Source organism: Vulpes vulpes, chromosome 15, assembly GCF_048418805.1.
Source record: "Vulpes vulpes isolate BD-2025 chromosome 15, VulVul3, whole genome shotgun sequence".
Lineage (NCBI taxonomy): Eukaryota > Metazoa > Chordata > Mammalia > Carnivora > Canidae > Vulpes > Vulpes vulpes.
In genome coordinates, this window is record NC_132794.1 from 102,677,389 (window position 1) to 102,694,439 (window position 17,051).

At 43.7% G+C, this 17,051-nt stretch overlaps 1 protein-coding gene across 50 annotated transcripts in view; it reads right to left on the bottom strand.

Annotated features, from left to right (window-relative positions):
- Nucleotides 1–2,566: 2,566 nt before the first annotated feature.
- ABLIM1 (actin binding LIM protein 1) overlaps nt 2,567–17,051 on the bottom strand; it is a 342,319-nt gene continuing 327,834 nt past the window's right edge. For 48 of the 50 annotated variants that reach the window (XM_072740162.1, XM_072740166.1, XM_072740177.1 and 45 more), the window contains 7 exons: nt 15,590–15,681; nt 14,198–14,303; nt 11,732–11,796; nt 11,051–11,111; nt 9,603–9,691; nt 8,588–8,668; nt 2,567–7,574 (listed from right to left, as the gene is read on the bottom strand). In XM_072740162.1, the coding sequence (XP_072596263.1) occupies nt 7,461–7,574; nt 8,588–8,668; nt 9,603–9,691; nt 11,051–11,111; nt 11,732–11,796; nt 14,198–14,303; nt 15,590–15,681 (608 nt within the window). In that variant the 3' untranslated portion in view covers nt 2,567–7,460. Of the gene's footprint in view, nt 7,575–8,587; nt 8,669–9,602; nt 10,445–11,050; nt 11,112–11,731; nt 11,797–14,197; nt 14,304–15,589; nt 15,682–17,051 lie in introns of all 50 variants that reach the window. The other 2 variants (XR_011997590.1, XR_011997589.1) reach the window with 1 other exon arrangement.

Consider the following 17,051-nt stretch of genomic DNA (forward strand, 5'->3'; position numbering starts at 1 on the left):
CTAATTTACTGATGAGGAGACTGAGACTCAAAGTAGATGGAGTTCTTCAAGTCTAAGCAGCTATTTCCTCTTAATAAAGATTGCTGTTTCTTGAGCAATTACTATGTTCTGGGTGCTGTGCAGTGCTCAACAGTTATAATGTAGCAGCAGTCTTCTGATGGGTATTATTATTTTGTCCATTTTGCAGATGAAAAGCTGAGGCCTGGGAAGTGAAATAATTGGCCCTAAGACTTAGAGCTAGTGAAAATCCCCTCAAGCTTGCTCATAATAGCACAATGGCAGCAGTGATGGGGCTCATGGCCTAGTGAAGGGAACTGGCCAGTCTCACACAGAGAATCTCCTCTATGCAATGCACCCTGGGAGACTGAGAACGTGGGAGACGCAATCCTTGCCCCTGGAAGGTCATGGAGACGCAGAGGAAAAACAGTATAGGATTTGAAGATAGGCCTCAGTTCTATGGCTTACTGGGTGATGATTGGGCACATTTCATTAGCTTCTGAGCTTTGGTTTCTTCACCTGTATATAGCACAGCTACAATTACCTGTCTTATAGGGCTGTCATGAGAAATATGGTTAACATAAAGTCTGGCACTCAAGAGATCTCACTGCAGTTCAACAGAGGAGCAGAAACACATGCAAAGCTAGCAGTACTAGGCAATGTTTGAAAAGTGTCACACGTGATGTTCAACCATAGGCGTGCAAAGAATTTTCTGGGGCAGGTTGGGTTGGGCCCTTCAAGGCAGGCTCTTAGGGAGGGTGTGAACTCAGGCTTGTCTTTGATTTAGGGCAAATGGAGCCCTTGGGAAATTCACATGGGTAACTCCAAAGAGCTATGGATGACCGATTTCAAACAGTCAATGTTGCCATTACCTCCTGTCCCTGGGGCCAGATCCTCCCGCTCTCCACCTCCTTGAAGAATTGGACATTGTACAGGAGAAATGCCATTGTCAAAGCTACAGAGGTGGGAGAGGGCATGGTGTGTTCTGGAAACTTGCAGTGGTTTGGGGAGAGCTGGAGGGCAAGATTCGAAGGTGGGGCATTGTGGGAGGGGAAACAGTGGGTGAGGCGAGGGCCATCATGAGAGGCCCAGGACTGCCAGCCATAGGCCAGGCCAGGACTTGGCTGTGTGTGAGGGCTAACCACTGAAGTGACACAGGGAGTCAACCTTCAATAAAATGGTGATCACAGTGGCAAAAATCACAGAGAGCTCAAGCTAAGGGCTGAAGGTCCACGCTGACTACGGTAACCAGCCCACAGGTGATGCAAGTGGAGAGGCCTCTCACTGGGCCTTGTGACCTGTTTTCTACGCTAGCAACCTAAACGTGCCAACTGTCTGGAGCACAATCTGTTTCTGCCTTTGTAATGAGGGGTCCACATGATTGCTACTATGACTTGCCCCTGGACAGGTGTTGTGGATTGCATCTTTGTGTCCCGCCGCCCCCCAAGTTTATACGTTGAAATCCTAATCCCCAGTGGGATTGCATTAGGAGGCAAGGACTTTGCTAATTAGATCTTGAGGATGGAGCCCTCATGATGGGATTAGCAACTTTTAAAAGACAGAAGAGCTTTCTCTCTCTCTGCCATGAGAGGACACAAATAGAAGACGACTATCTACAAACCTAAGAACATTCTCACCAGACACCAGATCTGCCAACACCTTGGTCTTAGACTGCCCAGCATTCAGAACCGTGAGAAATGAACATTTGCTGTTCCAGCCACCCAATCTCGGAACTCTGTTACCAGCAGCCTGAACTAAGACAATTTTGATAGACACGCAGCGGAATGGCTGTGGTCAGAATAGGTCATCTTGAATCTAAACACATCCTTGTATTTTCTAGCAGTCCCCAAACTGGCAGTGAGAATAACATGTAAATCCAAAATTTAGAAGACCTTCTTCCCTTAAAATCTGATAACACAAGGGGGGTCAAAGCTTTGAAAGACATCTTTCTACCATTGCACTGCAGCGACTTAGTAAATGGCCCATGCTCACGGTGGTTCAGATGCTCTAGTCCTCAAAGTTCTTCAATTGTCCTCCAACTTCCTCAATTCCCCCCTTCTTGTCCAGATGATGAGACTCTCACTGCTCTGTGTCACAAAACCAAACACCAGGTAGACCAGGACACCCCAACAGTTCTTTTAAATATTCTTTTAGGGGTGCCTGGGTAGCTCAGTGGGTTGGACCTCTGACGATTGATTTTGGCTCAGGTCACGATTTCAGCGTTGTGAGACTGAGCTCTGTGATGGGCTCTTCGCTCAGTGGGGAGTCTGCTGAGGTTGTCTCTCCCTCTCCCCACCCCACCTCTGCTCATGCCTTCTTTTCCCTTTAGTCAACTCGGTCAATATGGTCTGGATGACTGGACACACAGTCCCGGAATATACCATTGCTATTTGTTGCATTTCCCTCTCTACAGGGCCCTCCTGTGTGATCAAAATTCATTCCTAAGGCTTTGGTTTGATCCTTTGGTTGTGTTCTGGTCATTGAAAGTCGGACTGTACTTCTTCAAATGGGAGAGACCTTTAAAGGAAGCAGGAGGGTGAGAAAGGAAACACGGCGTGGAGGCGTTAAATGAATAGAATAAAGCACACAACTTTATTCACTGAGTGGTGAGTGTACAGCAGTGACGCAGAGGACAGGGCGGGGGAGCGGCGAGTGCTGCTTGCAACAGGAGCGTGGAGCAGGTCAGGACCAAAACGCACAGCAACGCGGGGCCAGCTGGCTGCCCCTGCCTCTGCACACTAGTCCGTGGTATTCAGGGCATGGACGGACACCCACTCACTTTCACGGGGGGACACAACACATCTTTAACACAGCAGTTCTTCCAAATATTCACTTTCATATTTTTGAAAGGGGAGGGAAGGAAGAACTAACTGTATGTCTTCTGACACTTGCAAAAAAATTCCATTAAATTGAACTTAAAATGAAAGGACTCCAAAGAGATATGATGCAGGATCGTCGGCAACTCACAGAAACCACACACATTTATTATTGGACGGGTCTGTACACAGAACCCAAGAGGAACATCAATATTGTGGACAATTGTTTTTTTCTTCCATGGGATAAGGAAACATAGGCATATACAATCACTAAGTGGCTTTCTGAATGGTAGTGGATGTAGTATTGTCTCCTGCTACCTTTGGTGAATGGGTTCAGAAAGTGGCTCATGGGATCTTCACTCTTGAGAAAGACACTTTTGGGAAGAATTTTATTTAATGATAACAATTGCCAGTCGATTACACCAACCATCAGAAAATACTGGATTTGTTTAATTTTGCTGGGTTTACAATATATTGTTTAGAAAGTTTCTTTCAACTTAACCTGACCACTTCCCCCTTCCTTTTGAGTTTGCCATAAATTAAACTCACCCGAATAAAAACACAAAAATCCATATGCAAAGTGTAGCAATCACTATTTCTTCATGGCTTCCTGGGCAGCAAATGGAAAGAGTGATTTTTTTGTTTTTAAAGCCGGAGTAAAAATTTCTCTTTCTTTCATTACAACATCATTGGCTAGTTTCCTTAATGTACATTATCACCATAAGGTGGTGTCACAGCAAATCTCAAGCCTGAAGTAATCTCTTTTTCTGAATAGAACATTCTTCAAAAGGGTACACTAATGAATGAGTTGTAGGGTTTACTCACAAACGGTTTGTCAAAAGAAAATTTTAAAGATCAAGTCAAGTCAAGGCTGGCCTAGGGAGGGTAAACAGTGCCCGGTAATACAGAAGATGTGATTTATAAAAACTGAGCTTGCCTCAGAGGTCACAGAGGGGAGATTACATGGAGTTCATTTTCTTCCACCATCTTTCCTGACAGAGAGAGGGCCTGCCTGCCCCTTCAATGCGCAGAACGCTAACATCAAGCTTTTTGAAAGAATTTTTAGAAAGACCTACCTAGTCAAAAGTGGTTAATTTCATTTTTTTAACTTGCAAAAGCATAAATATTTTATATAATCATCTGAGAAGCAATTCTTTAGAAAAAGGTGTTTGCTTTAAAGTGTAAAGAAATTAGGTGAAAGTTTTATAAACATTTCCAACAAGACTTCTCTAAGTAGAGTTGATGGACATCACCAGATTGAGAGGATGAAAGTTGCAGTGGGAGTGTGCACCGTATTACTCATTAACCCTGGCTTTTCTGTTTGAGGTTTCAGAGAACAGGCAGTTTGTCTTTAGTTATTGAAGGAGTCACATTAAGAACATTTCATAACTAACCCAAACTGATATGTAGATGCATAGCTGGCTGTATGAGTTCCCAAATGCTCTTTATGTCTCATCTTAAATCACACGGGAAGAATAAATGGTATCCTGGCTCTTACGGAAAAAAAAAAAATTTAAAGGAAGCGCACTGACTTGCACGTTGTCAGAGGCCTCTTTTGCTTCATGCAGTTGTTGTGTGTGCTTAAGGAAACACAAATAAGCCCAACGCTCAAAAATGTAGCCCTTTGGGTATATACCAGGAAAATGTGCCATGTCTTGAAGTCCTTCCCCAGAGTGAATAAGCCCTGTTCATTTGACTGTGTTAACAACTGGAATTTCTATGTGCAGTGCAGACTGGGGTTTAAAAGCGGAGAACACTGATCTCCTGTACAGTGGCCTAGACATTTTGAGGACAAGCATGCTGAGCCCAGTTTAGAACAAAAATGGATAGGTCATTGTAGCCCATGTATTAGATTTGGCAGTTAGGAGAACCAGTTGCCTCATGACCCATCCCTCCAGCTGGAGCCTTCTGCTGGGACTGGAGTTGGGGAAGCCACTCCAACATTGTTTTCCCATGACCCTCCCCAGAGCACAGCACTACTCTGCTTGCAGACAGGACGCTACTGACATTTCCTGGTAATGCATTTTTGCACGGTATAGTTTAAATTAGCTATTACACTTGATATAGGAAGAAGCTCCTCCAACCCCCCAAGTTGGATGGAGAATGAATTCTAAAGATATAAGAAACATAGAGTTTCATTGGTGGGAGCAGACTTTGGGTTCAGATCTTTAACTGTCATTGCAGTTTTTCTCACACTGACATTTGCTCTGCATGTGCATAGGTCATAATTATTTTTTTTTCTTTTTTTTTCCATAGGTCATAATTAACCAATGAAAACACTGAGGATCTTTTATTATCCCCATAATGAAAAAATTCTCTCCACCAGCCTAGCACTGGGACCCATCTGCCATCCTCATTATTGATTATGGGAATATACTGTGGTCCCCACTCCTCATACTTTGCCAGAGCAAAGCAAGGACTGGGATACACAGGCACTGCACCGAGGCTGCTGATGCCAGAGATGTCAGAGAGAAGATGGGACAGCTGAAATATTGAATTAGAGCAAAAGGCCATGGAAGGCACCAAATAGCAAGTTGCAATCTGGGGCCTTCAAACGGAGGAGGAGCTGGTCATCTCACGTTTGCCCCATCAGAATCATTTACAAAATATGTTAGTAGGTCCAACACACACACACACACACACACACACACACACACACACACACACACACGTGCATGCTCCTATTTGTGAGAACAATCCTCAAACATTCAGTGTCTAGCACTGAAGGGATAGAAGAGCGCTTGAAAGCAATTACAGAGCTCAGTACGGCACCCAGTTGATGGAGTGTGTCCCAAGGTAGAGGTCTGCAGCACAGGTTCTGACACTATTTTTACTTGTTTTTTACCACCAAGATCAGCTACTAATTAATCCGAATCCGAATCCGGTGGCAGCAGGAAGAATTTCTGAGCTTTTATTAGTACTGGCATATGAAGGGAATTCGAATGATTTCTCCTTTGGCTTTAAAATGGAATTTAAATTCCTAGGCAGAGCCCCCAGAGCACAAGAATAAACGTGAAAACTGTCCACGGGTGGAGCTGGAGACACCCTTCCTTGTCCGCGTCCTAACTCACGTGAGTCGCAGCCAGAGGCTTCCAGGAATCATGATGGGGTCTTACACATGAGTTTTGCCTAGGCTCCTAGGCTCCACTATGAATCTTGTGTTGCTGAATCTGCACACTCTGGTGTGTTGCTCTGATGTCCACATATAGCCTGATGTGAGGTCTGGGCTCTTCACTGTGCTGCTGACCTGAGCTTCATGAATCATGGAGCATGCTGGCTTCTGACACTGACACCCTTCCATGAAGGATGCCCTGTGGGGTGCAGTTTGGCCTCAATCCTGACCTCTGAGTCATGCGCACGTGTGCAAATGTTCCTTAGAAGCTGCAGCCCAGCCGGACAAACATTCAAGCAGGGATGAAATGTTAAAAGAACATGCAGACTCCCCAAACTACTCTGGGTGCATTCACTTACACACACACACACACACGCGCGCACGCGCGCACGCACGTGCACACACACACATACGCACCATGAAGTCAACAAAGCTAGGCAAGAAGGAAAGCTGAAAAGGCCAAATTAAATCAATCTAAGGCAACAGACCTTGGGGTTGCAGAGATTTCAAAAAGAAAAGCGTGCCTTTCCTTAGCCTACTACTGAAGAGACCTCAAAAAAAATCCAAAATCCATGTGGGCTGGATCAGATTCAGAGGATGCTGGATGAGGAGCAGAGGATGCAGGGAGGAAGAACTTGCATTGGCGGGACACAGAATTTTCTTTTCCTTCTTTCCTTTTTTTTTTTTTTTTTGCTAAGAGTACTGTGGCCCTAGGGGCAAAAAATCATCTAACAGCACACAACTGGAGATAATCTCTCCCTTTCCTTTCTTTCACAGCTCCTGTCCTTGCTGGGGAGGCAGAATGAAGAGTACTGTCTGAAGCAGAAAAAGAATTCAGGGAGATATTCCTTTTGTTCCTTTCCCCTGTCTTTCTCTTAATTTTTTTTTTTTTAATAACAGCTAAGTAATTTGCCAACCAGGTCCTAGCAAAGAGTAGAGAAAAAGGAGCATGTTAAAAATGACTTTGGCTGCTAATCAGCCCACTTACACAGAGCCGCCCAGATCCCGGACTCTGATTCCCAAGGTGCCGGGCTTCATGAGGCCAGTGAGGACAGGGGTGTGCAAAGTGGTGCGACCACATGGATATGTCCCTCAGGCTCTTCCTTCTTAGCCACGGTGCTACATAATAAATAGATTCCCACTTTGGAATTATTACAACTGCTTTTTTTCCATGCGGCATCCTAAGGGCACTTGCTGGCTCTTACCCATACAGTCAACACTATTGTTAGACAACAGTTAAAGGAAATGAAGGAAGTAGCTCCTGTTGTGTACATAAGGTGATGTAAAAAGGTCACGTGTGAACACTACTGTCGAGTGTGGGGAACACAGAAATTTCTACCCCGTTGTTGCTTGGCAAGTGTTGCCGGTGGCTGGCCCCATATTTGGCTTATGGGTGTTTTAATCGGCTTTCCCATTTTGTTGTTGTTGAGGGACAATAGTTTGCAAATTCTCCAATCAAGTTTGGGCCTTAACACAACATCCTATGTGTCACCGCCATGTCAGTCCTTTTTCTAACTGCTGTCTACGCGGGGGACTTAGAAGAGTTTCGCTTTCTTCTTCATGTCATTGCGTCTCCAAAGAGGTAACTTGTCAAATTCCTGTATGGACATTCCAAAGATTTCCCGAAACACTTCTGGGGCTAGGTGGCGCTGTAGTGGGAGAAAGAACAGTGGTCAGTTCTACCGGCCACATGGATGGCCTTGAGACTTGCTCTGGAGTCTACAAGTGATCATCTTGAAGAGCAGGGTAGAATGATGGCAGAGGAGTTTACCTTTGAGAATGGTTAGCAGGTGCTTGACCAACTGACTCCTTACCTGGTTGGCCCAGGCGAGGCACCCTCCCCAGCAGACAAAAGAGCTGCCAGAGGATTAATGATTATTGTAACACACTGCATGGTGATGGGACATAGAAAGGTTATTCATTATGCTGGAGGCAGTTCCATTTCAGGTCCTTGGGATGTTGAGGAGATGCAGGGAAAATGGGAAAGCCAGAGAGAGACTTCCAGAGTAGTGTCCCTCCTAAAAAGTTCCCTTAGGACAGTAGAGCCTTTATTCCCTGTGCCAGACTGACTTCACATACAAAGGTATAGCCTCTTGTCAGGGGAAAGTAATGATTCTTTATAAGACTGGTAGCCTGAGTTTTTCTTAATTAAAATCACTCATATGGAAAAGTATGATCCGCCTTGCATGTCTTGGATATGTGCACCCAGATAACCCTTCGGCAAACAATGTGGAAACAGCCAAGAGGGAAACTGGTCCAGGGCAAACCTCTTTACTGAGCACTTCCTTCCCTCTCTCGAAGATCTCATCCCAGGCTCTGGGATATCTGAAGAGGCTGGGGATTCCATTCTACAATCCCAGCCATAATTACGGCAACATCAAGTTTCCACAGAAGACAGCTAAAATCATACTGTGTCTCTTGGCTCATCTTTTGGGCTTTACTACACATTTAGGCTGATCTCTTTAAGTGTACATTATTCAGGTTTCAATCCCAAGTTATCTTAGGTCTACCTGCCATATGAGGTTGATTCTTTTCTTTTTCTTTCTTTCTTTTTTGTTTTATTTATTTATTTATTTTTGCCCTCATTGAAACACTTCTTAGGGGAAAGTTGGGGGAAATGCACAGGCATCTACAGTTGGGACTGGTTGGTTAATCAGTTTACCTCCAGCCTGGTTCTGTCCACGTCTCTTAGGATTTTGTTGCGCCCTCTGTTGGTCACCATCAGCATTTCATATGGAAATATCTGAGGAGCAAAGAGAAAACAGTTTTTTTTTAGAACACTGCTGTCCGTTTTATTAACAAGCTGAATCTACCTAAAATCTAGTACTCCCAAGATAGAGCATCTAAGACATTATAATTACGGTATCTGAGTGATGGATGATCCTTCCATATCCAGCGGACAGGGACCAGTTCTTATACATTTTCTCAACTCACCATGTCTCATGTAGCACTGTGCCTTTGGAGGGCTTTGTTGAGTGAAAGAATACAAACTTATTATGTCTTGGTGGTAAAGGTAAAAATTAGAGGAGAAATGATAGGAACATGGTTTATATGGCCAGGGTACCTCTACGGGGTTCAACAATCTTGTTCCATGACTGGCTCATGATTTCATGGAACCAGGCAGACCCAGAAACAGTGTTCTGTTGGAGGACATTGAAATAAGCCCCAGTTATGGTCACTAGGAAGCACGGCCTTGGACACCTCTGAAGTTTCAGGATGGTCTGGAGCTAGGGTAACCAGCCATCCCAGCTTGCCCAGGACTGAGGAGGTTTCCAGAATGCTAGACTTTCAATGCTAACACTGGGCAAGTCCTGGGCAAATGGGACGTCTTGGTCACCCTATTTGGAGTGGTCTGCATCTGCCCCACTTAGCATTGGGTATGCCTTGAGGTGCTCATGGCAGGGACCAAGGGAGTACGAAGCTCGTAGGAGAGGCATGCTGGTACCTCACTGTGAACACACAGCAGCATATCCCATGAGGGCTTAAGCCTCTTGACTCCGTGTGACAAAACCAGTGGGGTGTCCAGATACTTTGTGACATGGCTCGTGTAATGTCTCAGCCTGGAAGCTAATGGGCCTTAACACTGAGCATGGTGAAAAGAGAGAAAACCAAATCTTTTCAGGGTTGTGCCCGCTTTGCTGTCCCCATGCGAGAACAGAGAAGATGGCTGCACTTGCCTTTGGTTCCAACATGTTGGGCATGGACACCCCTCGATCCATTCTTGTCCCAGACATGTGGCCATCTGGGAGAGTCTGCAAGAGAAAAGCTGGTTTAAGGAGGAGCACACAGTGGCATGGGGAGCTGAGGGGTAACTCGGTGACCTCCCAAAACTCCCTGCTTAGGCCTCAAATCCTCACTGTTTTGTCAATGTGTCATCTTAATCACCATAATTTTTTCAAAATGAGAGCCTTGCTGCATAAAAGCAGGAACACTGGGAATACTGTTCTTTTATCATCAAGTTGGGGACAGATCCTGGCTTTGTAACTGTTGACTAAATTGTTTTATTTTACTCTTCGTTTTCTTGTATTTTTTTCCTTTTCTCATTCTCCACCATAATTTTTACAAGGTTTAGGGTCTAGGAAAAAAGGAATGGTACCAAAGCAGCTCTTTCCTATTGACCTATTGGAGTTTCTTTTCATTTGGGACCATAGGAAAGAGGGGAGGACCAAAAGTACTGAGCAGTTATGACTCAAAGGAAAAGCTGTATTTGAGGAGACCCTTGATGTTGGTCTACCTCTACCCCAGAGAGGACTCTCTGAGGCCAGAGCAAGAGTACCCTGATGCCTAAGGGGGATGTCACATCCCTGAGGCCTGCAGGGCCAGCCTGATGTTGGCACCCAGCATGCCTGATCCTCATGGCTCCTCACACCTATGGACTAATGAACCAGAACGATCAACCCAAATAAGGATCTTCTCAAAAGAAACCCTTCCCTGTAGCAGCAATCCATGTCTGCATTGGACAATGGCTGTTTTGCTGATGTGGCCAACTGGAGAGAGACAGTGTTCCATACCTGGTAGTCTAGAAAGGAAAGAAAAAGAAAACATCAGACGGGAAAGATCATAGAAAGACATGGAAACATTAATATTAATATTGTTAATGTTAATATACCATGTCCTATTGCGATTCTCCAGACACTCTCCAACACACCATGTTCTTCTTTCTGCTGGGGTCTCTGTACACACTACCCACCTGGCTCCCTAAAGCCAGGAAATGCCTGCCCCACTTTAAGTGATCAGTTAAAACACCCTTTCCTCATGCAGCTTTCCCCCCACATCCTGAGGGTGTTTCTGCCTTCTTCTCACCCCGACCTGTCCCAGTCTCTCAGTCAATCATGTGCATTTTTGACAGTAGGGCTGCGTCTAGCGCACTGTAACTCCAGATACCTATCGAATGGAGTGCTCAGCACATGGCAGGAGCAATGAGTTCATTCTCATGCACCCTGCTTCTCATGGTCTCCTTTCAGGAGAGATGCTTTGCAATTTTAACACACGCTCCACTAGCTCACACAGGCCAGCTGCGATCCGGCTTTAGGCAGCACGAACCCAGGCAATGCACGTGTGGCAGGCAGCACAGCCCTGTCTCAAGCTGGGCCAGCAGTCAGCAGTTCGAGCGCACGGGCCTTACCTCGCACTCCCCCACTGACGTCCCCATAGCTGTTGTACTGAGCAAAGTCTGTGGAAACAGGCTGAAGCGAGAAAGAACACATCATTAGACCATCTACTCCACAGCGATGGTTTTGGAGTCAGGTGAAAAGGAAGAAAGGGTTTACAAGATCCTCAGAATCCTTCCCAGCTGAATTCCCGGACCTTCCTTATTTGTCTTCTATCATGAAAATCTCATCTTTTGCAGCGTATCCACGGCCAGCAGGCCCTGGGTAATAAGCACGTTATCTTTTGCCGATAAATAAAAATACATTTCGCCACACAGCTAGTAGCTGCATAATTATATTTGTTCTATGCTTTGCACAGTGGGCAATGGCAACAAACTTTCCCCTACCTTTTTACAGCAGAGATAAGGGCTCAGGTCATTCCTTTCAGCTTGGTTGTGGAAATATTTGCCACATAATTAATTAATGTCATCTTCCCACAAGCTTATAGAGGCTACTCTTTCATCTAAAGTCAATTTCTCTTTCTCTCAGTAGAAATATTTTATTTTGCCTGTAAGTCAAAGTGACTTGCCAGGACATCAGGGAGATTACAATTTTCATTATATTCTAACACTGAGATCATATTATCAAACATATTCAGATTTCCACCAGGACCAAAGGGGGAATTACCTTAGGAACAATTAATTGAGGAATCTTACCCGGTGAAGCCCATTTTTTCCATAGCCTGGGAGAGATGAGGTTTTGGATGATAAAACATGTGCAGCTGAATGAGAAAAAGTAAAAAAGGAAATCAGAAGTCCAATTCTTAATAGCTTCTCTTTTTTTCCAAGTAAACTCTACCTCCAACGTGGGGCTCAAACTCACAACTCCAAGATCAAGAGTCGCACATTCTACCAACTGAGCCAGCCAGGTGCCCCCAGAAGTCTAATTCTCTAATGAAACTGCCAATGTATCTTCTACCTTACAGAAGACACACAGAAAAATAGAAAAAAATAAACCCAATATGGGGCTCTGATGTTCACGAAAGGCCACCATATTTGGGTGATGCAGGGAATGGGTGAAGAAGGAAGAGGTGCTTGGGACTGCTTTACCTCTAAATCCTCAATACAATCCTAATAACACTATTATTTCCACTTTACAGGAGAAGAAATAGGGGCTAACAGAAATTAAGTATCTTGCCCAAGGTCACTCACCTTATAAATTGCTAAGCAATGATCTGAACCCAGGGTTTTTTGGATGCATAAGCTCATGCCCCAATTGGTATGGTAGCAATAACTGACCTGAAAGCCAACCATGTATGTTAGCATGTTCTGGCCCACCACAGTTGAGTTCCTGAGAGGCGTGGGATAGGATATCCCATTAGTCAACATCATGGCACTACATAAACTGTGGAGCATGGGTGGGGGGCAATCTGGGTTTGAATTCTGGCTCCATAACTTAACACCTCTGCATGGTATTTCACATTTGTAAGTCTTTGTTTCCTGCCTCATGTAGATATAGTGCTATCTGTTCTTATAGAACGGAAGGAACTACAGGATCAGAAGGGACACTAAAGATTAATAAACCACCAAACACATGATCCAATGAGGCATGTAGGCTCAGTATGTAGCAGGGCATTCCATTCAGCAATCTTAGTTTTGCTAGTTATTAATAATGTGACATTGGGTAAGTTCCTTAAACTTCCTACACCTGTCTCCTGATTTGCAAAATGGGAATAATAATATCACCTACTTCATTGGCATGTTGTAAAAATAAATGGACCAATGTTGAGCAAAAATACTTGCATGTAGTAAACACTAAACACATTTTTAAAGAACTTTCCAGAGGGGAAAATTATGTACCAATTCAGACCATGGAAGAAGAAATCTTGTGGGTGAAGAGAGAATTGGCTTATAACAAATATAAGCCAGGCAAAATACACCTGATAGACTATTTCAGCCAATATATAAATAATCTCCTTCAAAAAAGTGTCCAAAACAACACTGTTGGTCTTCAGCTCATTTATTGAAGATCTAAATGTAAAATCATAATGTTTTGAAAAATGTTGTTCAGGTTCTCTACAAGCACTCTATTCTCTTTCTCCCTCTTTTTTAAAGAGTACAATAGTCAAATTGAATGAACTATAAGGTTCTTGATTCATGTTGTCATATTGTGTTCTAGATTGAAAGGATGAATCAATTTAATCAATTGTTATGAAGCCTCTTTTGTGAAACGGAGTTCCCTGAGCCAAAAATCACAATTCATTCCTAATGGAAATAAGGTAATAGGAGTTGGAAGTACATGGGTTTAGAAAGTATGAGACCCTTTCCAGGGTAAGATACTACCAGTGGTGACTTCTGCATGTGCGGATATCTTCCCTTCCCAGCAGAGAATGTAAAAACCATAAAGACAGAAAATCCTGATCATGTACCTTCTTCCTTCCTTGCCTGATCTAGACCTCTCCTGATTGAGCTTCTTCTTTTTTATTTTTTTTTAATTTTTTTAAATTTTTTTTGAGCTTCTTTATGTTTAATTTTAATTATATATATATATACACACACGCGCGTGCGTGTGTGTATTCCACATATTAGAGCTAACCCATGTTTCCAAATTCTCCAAAAGTATTCTGTTCTCTATAAGGATTTCCTTTTGCTCATTCCCACTAAAATGAATTTTTTTTAAAAAAAAATCTATTCTATTTTCTTAACCTACTCTTTATTGTGTATTTCTTTTTTTTTTTTTTTTAAGATTTTATTTATTTATTCATGAGAGACACAGAGAGAGGCAGACACAGGCAGAGGGAGAAGCAGGCTCCCTGCAGGGAGCCTGAAGTGGGACTCGATCCTGGGCTCCAGGGACACAGGCCCTGGGCTGAAGGTGGCACGAAACCGCTGAGCCACCCGGGCTGCCCCCACTAAGATGAATTGACCTTCAGGAAATCCTCCAAGGGATTTAGACATAAATCCCCCATTTCCAACATAAAGAAAGTATACATTTAAGGAAGAACTCTGGCATCCTTATAAGCTAAGGTGACGTGCGGCGCATTTCGTACACTTCTGCTCATATAGAACACTCTGTAGTTTCCACCAGGAATGGCCCTGCCTCTTCTGGAACAATCCAGGCAGGCTCCCTGCAGGCAGGTGGCTGGCTCTTGGCTGCGAGAAGGCACTGGGCCTGTTGTTTACCTGAGTTGATGGGAGAATCATAGCGACTGGCTGACAGGGATGACCTCTCTCGGCTCTCCTTCTCCATCTCCTCTTTCAATATTAACTGCCCCAGGCCTGAGTTGAGCTATCATAAAGAAAAGCAAGATGAAAGTGAAGTCCACATTTATTGTCATAGAATGGCCGTTTCTGTTTTAGAAGGTCCTGCAAGAAGTTCCTGACTATGGAGTGGCCTGGATGCATACAGTGCCAGAGCCTTGGGTCCCTCAAGGGGTAGGCCAGATTTTTGTTTGTTTGTTTGTTTGTTTGTTTGTTTGTTTGTTAGGCCAGATTTTGGACCTTGAACCCCTCTTGGTCTTTTTCATGTCGAGACTCCATTTCCCTAGGCCATGGCCAGGCTCCATGTCAGGAGAATGTCCTCCCTCCTTTGCACTCCCCAAGATGCCAGCAGGTAACCTTAGGAGGTATGTATGACTGTGTGCAGATTTTTGATGTGTAAAGGGGGGTTGGGGATAGCATCCTTTAAAAAGAAATTACATTGATTTAAAAACAAGAAAACAACAGTAATACATGCTCATTTGCACAGATTTTAGAAAATCTAGAAGGAAAGAAGAGTAACCCATAAGAGATAACCACCATTTACATTTTTATAGCCATCCAGCATTTTTCTCTGTACATATCATACAAAACTGGGATCACGCTGTAAATGCGACTTTGTATCCTTTCCTCCATATAACTAGTATCACGTATATTTCCCTTATGATTGAGTATCTTTGGAATATGACAAAGATGTCATTTCTAAAATGACATTTGGAAAATGTCACTTGAAGGGATTCATCATCCCTTATTTGTGGGAGAATGCATAATGTCCTGGCTCCCTCTACCCCAGGTTATAATGGATTATCCTTCTTCTGGTCTTCCAGGACATTGTGGGAAGGGTATAATCAGGACATCTTGGTGGCAGTCCGTTTTATCCCTTCTTTCCTGGCCCAGATGTACGTACAAGGTCCAAGTCCTAAGGGAGAAATACTCAATCCCAAGGGAGTCCCCTTAGCAGAGTGTGCATGAGGGAAGGCAGGTGTTGCACCATGTGGATGTACAGCTTGGCCCTACCTAGGTCTTTTGACATGTGCACTGCACACACATACCCCATGTGGTCTGGCTCTCCTTACAGAAGCTCGAACATTCCATGTCTCTGACCTCCAGCTTCCAGGCCATCTCTTCCAGAACCCACTAAGTGCCCTGCCTCATGGTCACTAGAGGCCTGTCTTCCCTTGCCCTACTGGATTTCCAGCCCTTTGAAGGCTGGGACAGCCTCTCATTCACTTGGTGGCTCACTCCACGGTACCCGTTCAAAAAGCCAGATCTATGGAACTGAATTGAAGACCACAGCAAAGTAGTTTAAGGACAAACCTTCATTAATTGCTCTTCTTGCAGCTGCCGGCGCCTCAGAAGCTCCTCCTCATCTTCCTCTCTGCCACTAGATCTGCGTCTCATGTCGGCTCCTAATTCCACAGCAAAGACAACTTCTCACATTAGCCCCACGGCAAGGGGATCCTAAGGGACTAATCCACCTGTGCTCAACTTGTCCGGCAGGCAAAATCAGCGGTTTGTGAACAACACATCGAGAAAGAGCCTACCACCAACTCTGCACAACTGGCAGGTGTCGTGTGATGGGCCAGTTCAACGTGAAAACTAGTAAGTCATGAATTTTGGCCTCCTAACAACTGACCTGCTCAATTAGGACTCAGTGGGTGTGCCATTATGATTGGGGCTAAGTCATCACATGGGGAGGAATCCAAATCCATGTACATACCATCAAATAGGTAAGGCAATCACTCTCTTGTGACAAGTTTGAAATCTTCTAGTTTTCTCTTTTTCTGAATAGACTTGTCATCATATGATCACCCTATCTTCTGCCCTTAATACATTAACAAGCCTGCTTTTACTTTTCCTTTAAGGGGTGAGTCTCGAACGTTTCTTTCCCTTCGTCCTTTGGAAAAATGGTCACAAAAGAGTTTTATACTAACGGGTCAATAAATAGTGTCAATACAGCTAAAAAGTTAGCTAAAGTCCCATCTAGCAGATCATTTACAACTTTTAAGCTTCTTGGAAAAGGGGAGTCAGGGAGTAAAAGGGAGGAGTCTGTCTGAACGGTTGTAAAATTAAGATAATTATTGTTTTTCCTAAATTGCTTGGATTAATCTGGCTGTGGGAGGAAACAGGAAAGCTTGCTAATCTAATCAAAATAAACTTTAACTAATCGTCTCGGTTTTTATCATTTTGACTAATGGGCCAGAATTGTTTTCATTTTGGAATCCCGAGAGCTTTAAACCACTTAGTGATGATGATTTTAACAACAAAATGTTAACTCTCCCTTTCCTCTAAATTTAGCTGCTTATGTCCCCACTAAACAGCATCACTGAACGAAGAAAGAACCTCAAAGGCCCCAAGTCCTGCCTGTGGGGCACAGTCTGGGAGAGGAGAGCTGATGATCGAATCTTAGGTCCTAAAATCATAAATGCCAATGTGAATGCTCTCTCTTCCATCTCTACTAATAACAATTAAAAAGACACAAGTTTGCAAGAATCAGATAAGTCTTAAATCATCATAGTATAGAGAATACTTGTGAATCATAAACCCATGGAGGTAGATTTTCCTTCAAGTATTTCTATAAGTACAGATTGCTTTAAAATCCACTAAGATCGTTTGTAATAAAAATTATTCCAGAAAATAACTTGATGAGGAAAAGCACGATGAAGAAAATTTGGAAATTTGGAAAATTGAAGGTCTTTTTCAAATAGGTTGTCAATAGAAATGTGAGGAGATAGTTCTATCTGTGTAAAGCTGACTCACTACATTTTCAGTATTAGCT